The sequence below is a fragment of the Notamacropus eugenii genome, chromosome 7 (assembly GCF_028372415.1).
Source record: "Notamacropus eugenii isolate mMacEug1 chromosome 7, mMacEug1.pri_v2, whole genome shotgun sequence".
Taxonomy (NCBI): Eukaryota; Metazoa; Chordata; class Mammalia; order Diprotodontia; family Macropodidae; genus Notamacropus; species Notamacropus eugenii.
Genome location: NC_092878.1, coordinates 161,716,496 through 161,732,519, shown reverse-complemented (window position 1 = coordinate 161,732,519; position 16,024 = coordinate 161,716,496). Strand labels below are relative to the sequence as shown.

General features: G+C 42.1%; 1 protein-coding gene across 2 annotated transcripts in view; it reads right to left on the bottom strand.

The window, feature by feature from the left end:
- Nucleotides 1–16,024, bottom strand: part of NUDT6 (nudix hydrolase 6) — a 35,136-nt gene that overhangs the window by 15,598 nt on the left and 3,514 nt on the right. The window contains exons 2-3 of one of the 2 annotated variants that reach the window (XM_072625110.1): nucleotides 14,485–14,688; nucleotides 6,048–6,103 (exon numbers count right to left, since the gene is read on the bottom strand). In XM_072625110.1, coding sequence (XP_072481211.1) covers nucleotides 6,048–6,103; nucleotides 14,485–14,688 — 260 coding nt within the window. Of the gene's footprint in view, nucleotides 1–6,047; nucleotides 6,104–7,228; nucleotides 7,319–14,484; nucleotides 14,689–16,024 lie in introns of those variants that run through there. The other variant, XM_072625111.1, reaches the window with a different exon arrangement.

Sequence of the window (16,024 nt, the reverse complement as noted above, 5' to 3'; positions counted from 1 at the left end):
CTGTCCTTTGTATACTATAATTGCTCAACAGATGTATGCTGACTAACTGAATCAGTAAAAAAAATTCAATGCAGGAGCAGAACAACGTCTGGGGAATGGAGTGGCCTTGGAGCTGGAAGGACTTGAGTTCGATCCTTGCTTCTGAAATATACAGGCTGTGTAACCCTGGGAAAGCAGACAGTCAGCTAGCATTTATTAGAAGTCTCCTGGCTATTGTCCTTCATTCTCAAAGAAGACCAACATGACATACTGGGTTGGGGCTAAGTTTCAGTGTGTCTGACTGTGGCTGATCAGACCAGGATGAGCTCAGAAGACTCTACCACAGGTCAGGCACAAATTTAGTAAGTGTCTACTGTATGATAAGTAGGATGCCAAGAACTGGAGATACAAAAAAGGCAAAAACAGTCCCTGATCAGAAGGGGCTCACAGTCTAATGGGGGAGAAAATAGGTAAGCAAATATGTAAAAATAAGCTAAGAACAGGATAAATGGAAAACAATTAAGTGAGGAGAATCACTGGAATTAAGAAGGGTTGGGAGAAGCTTCCTGTAGAAGATGAGATTTTAGTTGGAGTTTGTACATAAACAAGATACACACAGGATAAACCAGGAGTAGTCTCAGAAACAAAGTACTAAGATTAGGGAGGACATGCTGCCTTAGGCAGATCTCTAAGAGCGTAAGTGGTAGAGAAGGTAGAGACTTGCCTTAATAGAAAGAGTATCCTCCTTTGGGAGTTCCTTATATCTAAGGAATCACAGGCCTAGTCTTTATTCTTAATATTACAAATGAAAAAATACTACAAATATATGAACTTTGATACAGATGAAACATCTCCAAGACTGTACAAATGAGGGCAAATATTTACTTTTCTAGATGGATGTCTTACTCTGTCCTCCAACTTAGCACATCCCAAACTAAATCATCTTCTCCCTTCCAACATCCTTGCTTCTATCTATCCAGGATAAAATCCCGGATAAGCAGGCTCATGGCCCTGGAGTTTTACCAAACTATATTGGAATAGGTCTGAAATCTATCATCTGTGACTTGAAAATAATCCTGCCTTTTCACCATAATAGGTGTGATAATGATGTTGTATTTATTCTGGGGAAGTGAGGAAGGCTTACAACAATTAGAGATGACGTTGGGAAATGTTCCAAGGATGTCCATCGACAGTACTTTAGCAACTCAAAAACCTATGGTTACTTCCATCTGAGCACTCCTTCCACCAAGGCAGGGTTCAGTAGATGGTCACTGTGCCCAAAACAATTCATCGCCTGTGGCCAACCTTCTGGTATTGAACTTTTTGCGTGTTTGGTTAGGCTGATCCTCAAATGAACACATATCATCTACCACCAGGCTTGTCCCTGAGGCCTTCCCAGTTTTGTGACACCTGCCACAATTTCTGTTGTATGGGCATAGCCTTTTTAAGAAGTCAAAGTCACGTGCATGTTGTGGAGCACTATAGAACTGTAGTCAAAATAAACCAAAACAAACCCTAAAATCTTTCCCAATAAGTAAGTAATCTAATATTGTAAATGTTATTTATCTATTTTTCAGTGAAAATCTATATATCCTCTCAAAATTTTCTTGTCTTAGAACCTGTATTTGGTTATTAATTGTATTTTTATATGGTTGTTGTTCTTCATCTTCACAGAGGACCAAAATGACATCACTATTGTAAAGTGAAATTTCAGTGTGTCCAACTGTGACTGATCAGATCAATACAAGCTCAGAATGCTCTACCACAGGTTGGGCACAGATAGTCCATTTGAATATTTGCGGTGGATAACCCATATTTGAGCATCTGCATTTACTTTGTGCTGTCTCAATTCTGCTTTGCTCAAAGAGCACAGCACTTTTTCTTATGTGAGTATATCGTGCTGAGTGGTCCTGTGCCAGTGTCTCTCTCCCATGTTGCACAGTCAAATCCAAAGTTCTTGAGAGAGACCTTCAGTGTCTTTGTATCATTTCTTCTGACCACCATGTGATCGCCTGCTCCATGTGAGTTCTCCACAAAATAGTCTTTTTGGCAAGCGTACATTTTGCATTCGAACAATATGGCCAGTGCATTGGAGATGTGCTCTCTGAAGCCAAGTTTGAATACTTGGCAGTTCAGCTTGAGCAAGGACTTCAGTGTCTGGTACCTTATCCTGCCAGGTGATCCTCAGAATCTTCCTAAGACAGTTCAAATGGAAGCGATTCAGTTTCCTGGCATTTCGCTGGTAGACTGTTCATGTTTCACAAGCATAAACAATGAGGTCAGCACAATGGCTCTGCAGACCTTCAGTTTGGTAGTCAGTCTAACACTTCTCTCCCAAACCTTTCTTTGGAGCCTCCCAAACACTGAGTTACCTCTGGCAATGCTGCATCAACCTCATTGTCAATGTGTACATTCCTGGAAAGTACAATACCAAGGTAAATGAACTTAAAAAACCTGAAGAAGAAGTTTTGAGGGCCATTAGGTTCCTTTCATGTGGCAAAGCACCTGGTGCTGATTCTATTCCAGCTGAGAATTACAAGGTAGGGGGACCATTGCTCAGACAAAAGCTGACTAAAATTTTCCAGGTTATATGGCAAGAGGAGGTTATTCCCCAGGAGTTCAAGGATGCCTCCACTGTCCATCTCTACAAGGGTAAAGGGAATAGATTGTCCTGTGACAATCACAGGGGGATCTCTCTCTTAGTCATTGCTGGCAAAATTCTTGCTAGATTTCTCCTTAATAGGCTGATCCTTCAGCTGGAAGATGGGCATATACCTGAGAGCCAGTGTAGCTTCAGAAAGTGCTGAGGAACAATCGATATGGTGTTTGCTGCCCAACAACTCCAGGAGAAATGCCAGGAGCAGAACAGAGGTCTGTACACAACATTTGTGGATGTGACCAAGGCCTTTGACACTGTTAGTCGTGATGGCTTTTGGAAAATTATCTCAAAATTTGGTTGCCTGGAGCAGTTCATCAATATTGTACGTCAATTTCATGATGACATGTTTGCCCGGGTTCTGGATAATGGACAAAGCTCTCATGCCTTCCCAGTCACCAGTGGAGTGAAACAGGGCTGTGTGCTTGCTCCCATGCTTTTCAGCACGATGTTTTCAGCCATGTTATCAAATAATTTCAATGAGGATGAACACAGCATCAAGGTCAACTACTGTACTGATGGTAAGTTCTTCAATTTGAAAAGGCTACAAGCCAAGAACAAAGTGGAGGGAGTGCTGGTGCATGATTTTCTGTTTGGAGATGATTGTGCACTCAGTGCAGCCTCTGAAGCTGAGATGCAACAAAGCGTGGATCAGTTCTCTGCTGCCTGTGCTAATTTTGGCCTAATAATTAACACCAAGAAAACACAGGTGCTCCATCAGCCACCACCACACCATCCATACGTGGAACCATCAGTTACAACAAATGGAGATTTGCATGCATTTTTATATAACACCAACTTCAATAGCCTCTTTTAGAGACAATGAATACTGCTACTGTATCTTTTATGAGGAAATGGAATCTTGGAGAGAGAGATTCTAGGTCACCTGGAAGAAATTGTGTCATGGCTAGGACACACTATGAGAGTCATAGACAGAAAGACTTGAGAGACCTTTGGTGAGAGTTTAAATGATAACTTGTGGTCCTCACATTTCACCTGCTTCTCTACAAGCTCTCCAGCTGCTGAATTCTTTCTGCCCATAGCCACTCATCAGGGCACTGAGAAAACGTGATGCTCTTTCAGCAATAATCTAACCCTAAAGTTCTCTCAAGTTGGAGAACTTCCAAGGTTCTCAGAACAGTTTCTCCTCAATCTATAGACAGTGATAGAAGCCATACAACCCCTCTTTCTAAAGAGAACTGAATTTAACTGTCTTATGTGGTAGAGAAAACAGGCTGAAGAGAACACCCATTCCCAGAGCTGAGTAAGAAGACCATGGTTCAAGTATTTGTAGAGAAGTTGGCGTTTGTTTGTAGTTGATGCTTAGAGGTGACTTGAGCTGTTGTCTTTTTCTCTGCTCAGACAATGTTGAAAAATTTAAATGACTTTTTTTGTTACATTGTTAATAAATTGTATATTCAAACGACACTGATATTATATAAGCTTGTAAGACCAAAGAGTCTGAGAGAGAAAGAGGAGTGAAAGCTTAAGGGAAAAGAGGTTTCTTTGGCTTAACTGGGGAAGGGATAAGAGCTAATTAGTAAAAAAGATTAGCAATTCTATGTACCATGAAGAATTATCAAAACATACTCTTTGATTGTCTTAGAACTCAGGAGAAGCATGAGAAAAATGAGCAGGAAGAATGGGATGAGGGTTGGTGGGGTTGTCACTTGTACCACAGTCTCACCACTTAGGTTCCTGATGATAACAGTCACTCACTAATTCTCTACAGGATATCTATTCTCTTACATAAGAATTAAAGTCAGTCTTCTTCAGTCCTGGAGTCAACTAAACCCCAGGCAGATCCATGTAGGCTACATGCGGGATGTCAACCCAGAACCTGCTACACTTACACAAATAAAAATAATTATTCTGTCTGCTTCTTGTCCATATTCTTGGGCAGGAAAAATTGCATCTCTTGTCTCAGTCAGTCTGCCTTCCCTTTCAAATGTAACATGTATGATCAGGTCATTACAACAATTGACAACTGAATTGTAGCAGCAAACCCTCCATTACTGGAGTTATTCCTCTTCCAGACCACACCATTATTTCATGTAAAATAGTGGCATTGCTTTCCTGAGAGCTTACTGGCTCATTGGAAGAGAGCTGAATCATGCTGCTATTTCTCCAGAGCTATCTAGACTTCTCCTTTCTAGCATCATCTATAGCCTGAAAGAGGTGAAACCTCTCAGGGATTATCTTTATCTTATGCTGCCTTCTCTGGTGAGAGGAAGAACACAGAGAAAGACAGGCTTTACATCTGTTTTGCTGTGAGAAAAGGTATGACTGTAGAAAGCTGACTGGACAAGGCAGATTCCTTTGCTATTTGAAGGCTAGCTGAGGAAAGGCTACATGGCCGCTATAACTAACTCTAAACTGTAAAGGAGAAACTCTTCAGAGTCCTCAAAAAATTTTTGAGGAGTTTGGCAATTCTCCAACTTAAGGGAAATTTGAATCGCTGAAAGAACACAACACTTTCTCAGCACCCTGCCAAGGGTGGGAATGTGCTAAAAGAGTTTATCATTGCTTCAGCAACCTAGGAGTAGCAGAGGAGAAGCTGTTCTCAGCAGGAGGAACATGAGGGCCACAGAGGCAGCAGAAAACAGTGGAGTGGTTAAGTTTGGCGCAGATTGTTTTCTAGAGAGACCTAGGACATAAAAGTCCTGCCACCCTAAGTTGCGAATTGTTCTCCCTGGGCACAAATTGCCCTATTCATGTGAGGGGTGCCCATTCCTTTCCCCAGAACACTGTGAATTCTTGGCAGAATATGACCCAGGTTTATTCATGCATTATTATACTTTGAATGTTCCTCCTCTTTTCTCCTACTGAGTAAATGTCATTCCTGCCTTCGTCTTACCGTTTCATAAATGTTTCATATTTAAGAGTCAATGGCGTAATCATAACTGACTTTGTGTATATGGGAAGCAAAGTTGTTAGGGCTCAGGAGCTACGGGCATGAGTTACTCTGAGAACCTTGACAGAGCTGAATAGCAGCCATGTGGCTATCCCTTTGGAATACCACCATGCCATGCCATGTGGATACAGGTGGGATGACACAGGAAGTCCCAGTCCTGGGACAGAACCTGGGGACAGCTGGAGATGAATTCCATGTATGGGCTACATATGGACCTGTTTATTCACATGCTGTTTCCCCCACTGGAAGGTAAACTCCTTGAAGGAAGGACTTCTTTCTCTTCACCTCTCCCCCAAATTTTCCTTTCAGATTTTAGGGCAGGGCTCTGCCCATATTAAGCATTTAAGTAGTTGTTGACTGACTGACTCTTTAAAATGTTGATCTGATGATTTGTGGACAGGGATATCTTAGGCAACAGAAACACAGAAGGCTTATTTTCTTGTTCTCCTAGAATAATTTGATCGTACAGAGTTCATTTATAACAGAAGCATCACTTACTTTATTTCGATCTTGTACAACCAATACTTTTCCAGTGTCTTCATCAAATACGGCACCTATTAGGATGAAAGTATAGATGAAGAAAAATTAAATTTAGATTGATTCAGCTCTTTGCCCAACCCAACTCCCAATCACTCTTGAATATCTAGCTTAGCCTTCTCTACATAGCTTCATATGAACACTTCAATCTTCCTTCCTTCCTTTTTCTTTCCTTCCTCCTTTCTTCCCTTCCTCCCCCTCTCTTTCCCTTCCTCCCTCCCTTCCTTCCTTCCTTCTCTCTCTCCTTCTCTTTCTTCTTGCCTTCCTTCCATTTGTCTTTCTCCCTCTGTTTCTCTCCACCTCCATCCTCTGAATTCCTGCAGCATAATGCTTGTATCTTTCTCCTGAGACCTCACACTTCCCTTATATCATGGTGACCTCTGAGCATGCTTTCCCCACAGCAGATTGAAAGCTTCCAAAGGGCAGAGAAACATCTTATCCATCACCACATCCTCAGAGTATCCTGTAGAGTGCCTTAGGGGATGTTCTGGATCAGGTTTATCTCAAACCAATCCAATGAATCAGGTTTAGAATTAGCACGCAGTGAAAAGTACCTATTGTAATAGCAGCAGCATCTTCTCCATGAAGGCTAGACTAGTATTTCCATAAAAGGTATTGTAGGCATGGGGGCCATCTCTAGTCATCATGATCTATAGCTCACCATTGGACCCAAATGGCTCCAGAGGAGATAATAAGGCTGGTGACCTTGCACAGCCCAGCCTCACTTAAATCCAATTCATTTGCAAGTCATGGCATCACCTCCCTATGTCATGGACTTCTTTGAGAACAAAGGGCAAACAACAACATTGAAGGCCTCCTTGAGATTTATTGGTCCAGGGGATTGACCTGTGACATGGCTTCCTGATGACAAGTACCAAGGGCAGTGCTGAAGGGGCGAGGGTCTGTTTCTTCAAGTGTGACATGAACCAGCACAGGCAATGAAAAGGCAAGGAAGCTACCTGTACTTTCACTGGTGATACCATAGACCTGGAATTCTCTTTCTTCATCTGCATGTCCTGCCTTCCTCAAGTCCCAGTTAGAACCCTGCCTTCTATAAGAAGCCTTTCTTCATCCCCCTTAATGAGGGTGCATGCCTTTCTGTTAATGATGTCCAATTTGTCCTCTATATGCCTTGTTTGTACCTGGTTGTTTGGGTAGCTAGGTAGCACTGAAGTGGATAGAGTTCCAAGTCTGGCCAGGAAAACTCATCTTCCTGAGTTCAAATCTGACCTCGGACCCTGGGCAAGTCACTTAACCCTGTTTGTCTCAGTTTCCTCATCTGTAAAATATGCTGGAGAAGAAAATGGCAAATCACTCCAGTATCTCTGCCAAGAAGACAATGACTCAATAACAACACATAGTTGATTAAATGTCATCTCTCCCGTTAGACTGTAAACTCCTTGAGGGTAGGGACTATCTTTTTTTATTCTTTGCATCCCCAGTGCTTAGAACAGTGTCTGGCACATAGTAGGTGCTTAACAAATACTTGTTAACTGTCTGATTGACTCATTTGATTCTGAAATTGGCTCTAGTCAGGTCTGGCCCACAACACTCATGGACCATAAAATTCAATAAAAATAAATGTACTCACAGTAAGATTAAAATAAACACTGTTCTCAGCATTTGCCAGAATGAAAACATTGGGTCAGAAGGACATTTGGTAGATAATGAAAATTCTACTTCATTTCATGAACGTATATTTCCCAGTGATGTGCCTTTTTTTGCCTCTAATCCTTTGAATCAATCAGATCCTGAGGACAACCTCAGTTGATAGAGTGCTGAACTTGGAGTCAGAATGACCCAGGTCCAAATCCTGCTTTTTACTAGCTACATGACCCTGGGCAAATCACTTAACTCATAACCTCAGGTTTGTCATCTGTAAAATGGGTACAGTAACAGTAACTACCTCATAGAGTATTGTGATGAACAAATGAGATAAAATAGATAAAGCACTCTGCAGACCTTGAGGTATTGGGTGAATGCTTGTTATCATCACCACCACCATCATCATCATCACCATCACCTTCATCACCATCATCATCATCACCACCATCATCACCATCACCATCATCACCATCACCGTCACCACCACCATCATCATCCTCACCATCACCTTCATCACCATCATCATCATCACCACCATCATCACCATCATCATCATCACCATCACTGTAACCACCACCATCATCATCATCATCACCTTCATCACCATCATCACCACCATCATCACCATCACCATCATCACCATCACCGTCACCACCACCACCATCATCACCATCACCTTCATCACCATCATCACCATCACCACCATCATCACCATCATCACCATCACCGTCACCACCACCATCATCACCATCACCGTCACCACCACCATCATCATCATCACCATCACCTTCATCACCATCATCATCATCACCATCACCTTCATCACCATCATCATCATCACCACCATCATCACCATCACCGTCACCACCACCATCATCATCACCATCACCTTCATCACCATCATCATCATCACCATCATCACCATCATCATCATCACCATCACCACCACCATCATCATCATCACCATCACCTTCATCACCATCACCTTCATCACCATCATCATCATCACCACCATCATCACCATCACCATCACCATCATCACCATCATCATCATCATCATCATTCCTGTTGTCACACTCATAATCCAGCCTATACAAAACAGATTCTTTTCCTGCCACTTGCTGGCAAGGTTCCCCATATCATCCAGGGAACCTGCCACCTTTTAAATCACCTTCAGGCTCTTACTAAACAACTCTGGGAATCCCATGTTTAACACAGTTCCTGACATACAGTAGGCACTTAATAAATGTTGATTAATGAATAAATGGTACTAGGGAAGAAGGAAATATAATTAAGATAGAGTGGCAATCTTGGAGCAGCCTGTGGTCTAAGAGAAGAAATGAATGTCCCTGTGGGCCCCTGACTTCATGTGGCATTTTTTTGCATTCCATAAGGTGCTTTTAACATGTGTGACACTATGTGGTGGTTACGGTGGTTTTTTATGTGGAACATTGCATAACCTGATAGTTGGAATCCATAGATCAAAAATCAATGAACCTGTATGCGCCAGCCACAGTCCTAGAAGCTGGGGACACTTAAAGACACTCTGTCCTCAGAAGGCTTATGTTCTAATGAGGAGGGGGAGAAATACTGTGTAAATATGTAGCTACCTGCAAGAGAACACATGGAGTAGATGGAAGGTGCTAGCACCCAAGGGAGCTGGAAAGATGAGATCTGTGCTGAGTCTTCATGGAAGCCAGGGATTCTAAGAGAAGGAGGGGAGAGCATGCCAAGCATGGGCAGCGGCCAGGGCAAAGGCACAGAGGTGGAAGATAGAGAGTAAACGAGCTCAGCAACTATGTCATCCCACAGACCCTGAGAGGAATCACCCTTACTGTATAACTGATGAGTGATTCTCCTTCTGCTGGTGCTTGAAGACCACCGTGATGGGAGAACCAACAGCCTGCAGACCCAACCCCTCCCACTCTGAGTGAGCTCTGACCCCATGAGGTAAGCTCCGTAAGGAAAGAAAGCAGAACTTTATCTAACCTCACATCCTTCCCAGAGGCAGCTGGCACAGGGCGCATGATCAGTACTGACTGGGCTGGTTGAATAGAATTGGTGGTGAGGTATAGAGAAAAGAACCCTGAACATGGAGACCAAAGACTGGGTTCAAATATCTCTTACTACCTCTGTGGGCTTGGGCAAGTCTACAAAGCTCTCTGGGCCTAAGAATCCCCCAGCGGAAATGAGGGGAGGTACTGGACAATTTCCTAGCTCCCATTTTGCTCTAATGGCCGTGATTCTGCAAATAATTCAAAATAGAACTGGATCAAGTACATGGAAGTGGCATGAATAAGGCTCTAGAAAAATTTATAAGACAAAAGATCACTTTTGGCTGGGGGAGGATGGGTCAAGAAAATCTTGAAATCATTAAGACTGGATTTCAAACCAACTCCAAAACTTACTAGTTGTAGAACCATGGACACGTCAGAGAACCTCCCTGAACCTCAGTGTTCTCATCTGTAAAATAGGGTAAGAATTCCTGAAGTATATACTTCACAAGGCTGTTACGAGACTCAAATGAGATAAAATAGATGCTTTGCAAACTTCAAAGAGCCATAGACATGTCAGTCACACTTAACAAAGAATCACAAAACTTTGCACTTTTATAGCATTGGAATGTTTAGAAATGGACCCCCTCTTTGGAATTATTTTAAGAAAATGTCTAAAATGTCCAAACTCTTTGACCCAGATATCTGGGAGATGAATGACAAAGTAGCAGGGCCTCATTTACACCAAAATATTAGTAGGAGCACTTTTTGTGACGGCAAAGAACTGGAAATCAAGCCCGTCAATCAAGTCGTGGCAAACAAATATAATGGAATATGACTGCATTTCCCGAAACAATGACTATGAAGAATTCAGAGAGGGCCAGGAAGGTCCACATGGATGGCTACGAGTGCAGTCAGCAGAACCAGGAAAGCAACGTAAATAGAAAGAACCACAACCAGCTGAATGTGACGTAATGATGATAACCAAGCTTGGTGCTGGAGCCAGGATTTAAACCCTGTTCTCTCCTGATTCCAAGGCAAGTGCTTTACAAGGGAAGAACTGCTTTTCCTTGAAGAAAAACAACCTAGTTTGTTCTATCAGAGTAATTTTTAAAAACCATCAAGCAATCAATAATCAGACCGTGTGCTATCTGTCAGAAACATGCTTTCCATTCCATCTGACTTTGTGCTGATGTCTTGTCCTGGTGCCAACAAAATACAAAAATGGGGACATACTGTTCAAATTCAGTAATCGACTACATTTGTCAGAGGGTCAAATTTATAGTTCATTATTTCGCGGATTAAGACCTGTGGGAAAATCAGGTATCAAGAAATCAACATGTGAGCTCCCCCTGGTGGTCCTGACTTGAATGAACTATCCTATATGGTAGCCATAACTGGGATGAAAATCCTATCTCAACCATGGTGCTAAGACGCTTTCTAGAGACCAGTCATCATCTTCCAGCCAAAGCCAATGGCTTTGGGGCCCATGAACTTGGATAGGAGAATAAGTTACAGCTTTATTTTCACTGATCTATAACTGAAATTTAATATTTCCTTTAGCGTTTAAAAAACCTTATTGAGAAAAGAGGTCCGTAGGTTTTGCCAAATTACCAAAGGGGTGCAAGAGAAAAGAAAACAGCTTAGGAATTCCTGGGCCAGAGAATCTCAGCTGCCCTTTCAAATTCTTAATCTGTAATTCTATGATCACAGGTGTCCTAAACGTGAAGTTTTTAGCACTTAATCTTCTAAAAATTTTAAAGAAAAAAATATTTAAAAGTTTTCCTTCGCTGGGTGTTACATTTTCTGAGGTGGAAGCCTTGGTTCCTCCACAGTTAAAGAGCTGGGAATTAGGGTTAGGGTTGGCCTAATACACCCTGTATTTAGGCAGAAAGGTCAGGCCCTTAGACACATCAGTAATAGCCTGCAGAAGTGGTCACTAGCTGGTGATCTTTCCCCCTTCAGCTGCTCAGGCATGTCCAGCCGTTGACCCCATGGACCACAGCATGCTGGGCCCTTCTGGCCTTCACTATCTTTCAAATTCTGTCCACATTCATGTTCATTGTTCCTTTGACACTATCTCTCTATCTCATCCTCTGCTTTCTCCTTTTGCCTTGAATCTTTCCTAACATCAGGGTCTTTTCTCATTGAGTCCTTTCTTCTAACTATGTGGCCAAAGTATTTCAGCTTTAGTTTATTTGTCCTTCCAGTGAACAGCCTGAATTAATTTTTTTTAATTATAGACTGATTTGATCTCCTTGCTGTACAAGGAACTCTCAAAAGTCTCCAGAACCACAATTCGAAAATGTCGATTCAGGCTGGGCTTAAACATCAGATGGAAAAAGTCATGCTGTTTGCCGATTGCTGATCAGCACACACTGGTTGGATATATTCCCTGGCACCAGGCTCTTCTATGGTTGCCACACTGAGCTGATGGCATCTAGGCAGATTTCAGGGAACTGAAAGCACAGAAATTAGAAGCTTGAATCCTCTGGGATCCACATCCATTCATCAGGCTTGTTAGATAGAGGTGGCATTGACCTACTAATAAGCTTTGACTGAGCACCCATTGTATATACAAGGGACCATGCTGGGCATTATGGGGGAAAGCAAAGACACCCAAAGGGCTTAATGAGATCACACACACAAACATTCACAGAGAGAGATAATTAATAACATGATACAAAACATGGCAAGAGTCAAGTGAATGGTGCAAGCTAGTAAGATCAGAAAGGTTTAGCCCCAAGCATATGTTGATGTTGACCAACCAGCTTTCTGGGGGAAGAGGGGAAGTACACATTACACACTGGAAAGTGGAATTTGCATTATTAACATTTTCTCCATCATTTCTTAAATCTAAACAATCAAGAAAACAATATCAAGCCCTGACTTGTAGTGTCTGCTGACTTCTGGGGTACAAATGCTCACAATGAAAATTCACAATCAGTTTTCACTGGCCAGTTTGAGGCTGGCTCCAAGACATCTCTGATCTGGCCTAAGGAAGGGACCCACAGACTGACAGAGCTAGGGTTAGGGTTAAAGAGAGGTTCTATAGAGCTCATCCTGTGCAGGAAGGTCTTGACCTGGAGTCCATGGGAAGACTTCAGGGAGTCTGTATATTTGAATGGGCAAAAAAGAAAGCTTTATTTCAACATAATCGTTTTCCTTTATAATACTATATATTTTTATATATTTGAAAACATGATTCTGGGAAGGAGTCCACGGGTTTCATCATACTGCCAGAGGGGTCCATGATGCCTAAAAGGTGAAGAATCCCTGATCTAGTCAATCCCTCTCATTTTACAGATGAGGAAACTGAGACTAAGAGGGGAATGGTCTTTCTCCAGCTAACACTAGGTAAGAAAGGCTGGGATTTGGACAAGGGCAGTGATACATAGTGGAGAGAGAGCTGTCTTTGGAGCCAGGAAGACTCTGACACAACCCGGCTGGGTTGCTGTACTGGTGGATGGGATGGCCTTTCCTCACATGGGAGGTCCTATCAATGAAATCTCAGATCTTCATGTATTTCTCTTTCTGCAGCACTACAACCGAGGTACAAAGTGAGGTTTCACAGCATGTGAATGAAATGTAATGATGAGCGTCACAGAGAACAAGTTTAATCTTCGTGAGGCCATGCTGACCTCTTTGGTGGGAGGGTGCATAGGTTGGGAAATTGACCTTGCTAATTTAACATGGTGAGGAGGGCAGGATGTTGGGGCAGATGCCATGTGGAAGTTGGCATAGTATCATTACTGTAATTATGAAGTTACACTTTCATAAATGAAGTAAACGAGCTGAGATTCTGAGGGTGATTGCTGATGTCAACAAGGATAGTGGAGGCAAAATAATTATGTGAATTTTATAATTTGATGTGTAAAAATAAGAGTAAATGACTCAATGGGGGCTCACTCTCGAACAATGAGTACCTTCATTAGTCTGAAGATCAGCTGGTCTGCTTTGAGGGTCCAACAGAAACAATACTAGGTACAAAGAGATATATTTTACTGTGTGGCTTATGGAATGTTTCCTTGCCTGTGCTTTTAAGAGCTAAAATTCAAGAGAGAGATGTCACTTTTGGCTAGAGAGGTCGGGCAAGAAGGCTCCATGCAGGCACCTGGACCTTGTTGAGTCATTTCAATTGTGGCTGACTCTTTGGGATCTCATTTGGGGTTTTCTTGGCAGAAATACTACAGCAGTTTGCCATTTTATAGATGAGGAAACTGAGGCAAACAGGGTGAAGTGACTCGCCCAGGGTCACACAGCTATAAGTGTCTGAGGCTGGATTTGAATGCATGAAGATGAGTGTTACTGACTGACACTCTACTTGCAGCATCACCTAGCTGCCCAGTATATTCTTATGATGATATATTAACATACTATTTATCTGTTTGCTTGTTGTCTCCTTGACAGCAGGGATTCTTTTCGGATTCGCAGTGCTTAGTGCAGTATCTATAAACCAGCAGGCACTTAATAAAAGCTTATTGACAGACTGAAGTCACAAAGTCAGGATCTGAAGGCCAGGGCTTTGATTAGAAGCCCAGCATCCTTTCTACTGTCCTGCCAGGATTGGGACCAGGCCTTTGGACTTTACCCTGCTGGTCCTTGCACATGGCTCACTGCTTCTCGGATGCCAAGGAAGTCCTGGCTAAGGCCTTTTGCACTCAGAAGATCTGTGAATTGTTCCCTGAATGGGGGTGGTTGTCTGGGCAATTTAAGTTCCCAGAAGCAAGCGGGTGGATTTCTAGGTCACCAATTCTGCAAGATAAGAATTTGGGGAGAATGCTGGCTTGGGTACTGACCTGCAACTCCTACTTGGTGGGTGGCATAACCTGGCAAGCGGCTGGGCCCTTCCCCCAGCCACAGGGTCATCAGGGATGCATCGGACTCTGCGTGGTGAAAACGAAGGCCCAAGGAAGCTGCTGGGCTGATAAACTGGCTTTGGAAGATGGGGACATGCAGCCAGACAGCTACTCTGCCCTCTGCTCGCCACTGTTGGATTGAGGCTGCAATGGAGAAGGAGGAAATAGAAGTGTTTTTAAAAACTTGTTTTTTGATCTTTTGTTTTCACATTACCCAAAGCCTCCTCTCCCCTGCTCCCTCCCAGGCATGTCTTATAGCCAGGAATAAAAAAGAGGAAATAAACCCACTAAGTATAACCAATATATCTAAAAATTCTGATATTATATGTAGTGTTTCACACCGCAGACCCCCACCTTTGGAAAGAAAGGAGGGAGGGACTTGCTTCTATTCTTCCCTTGGAGTCAAGCATGGCCACTTAATTTCACAGCAATCAGTTCCATTGTGGCATTCTTTGCAGTTATTTAGAGATATTTTTAGAGCTTTTGTCTTAATTACCTACATTTCCCCATGTATCTCTCTACTCTCGTCTTCCCAGGGAGCCATCTCTTATAACAAAGAAGAGAAAACAGACGAAGAAGTAGGTCAGTAGAGCCAGCACATCAGAAAAGTGTGACATTATATGGTGTATTTCCTACCCAGTGTTCCCCATATCTGCAAATAAGTTGGGGGAGGGAGATGCTTTTTTATATGTATTCTTTGTGGTCAGGCTTGGTCACTTTGATTTCACAGGATTGGATTATTTTCTTTTTTTTCCTTTTGTACTTCCAAAATTGTGTGTGTGTGTGTGTGTGTGTGTGTGTGTGTGTGTGTATGCATTTGCTAACTCTGCTTAATTCACTTTTCACCAGTTCAAATAAGTTTTTCCATATTTCTCTGTATTATTCAGGACATAAGTATTTAAGGACTTTCCAGAGCGTATCTAAATTTAGGAGAAGAAATGAAAGGGAAAATGCTGTCGTGGAGGTCAGCCTTTGAAAGTAATCCAAATTTTCCAACTATTTAAGATTTATTACTTCAGCCTGACTGAATGCAAGTGTACAATCTAAACCTGCCTGGAACTGACATGAACTTGGGGAGATATTGTAACCTGCAATGTCCCTACTCTTGGTGGCAATTTCCTATAGTCAAAAGGTTTGTAAGCTTAATACCAGATCTATTCAATTACAGATTATGGGTAGGGGAACATCCGAGGTTAAGTCTAAAATTAAGCTATTAGGCATAGGACTTTAGACCAACAATAATAAATTAGGGTCCTTTAATTCTTAGTAATTCTGTGGAGACAATTAGGTCAAGAGCTTGTGAAGTAAGCAACATAAATATTATCTGTGTCTCAGTCGGTTAATGTTTTAAAAAAAAATTCTTTTGTGGTCCATATTGTAAATGCTTTAAAAAGAAGTATCACCAGACCAAAAGTTGGAATTGCTTTATCTGTTATAAACTGTGTTAAAAATAAATAATAATAATAATAATAAAAAGATT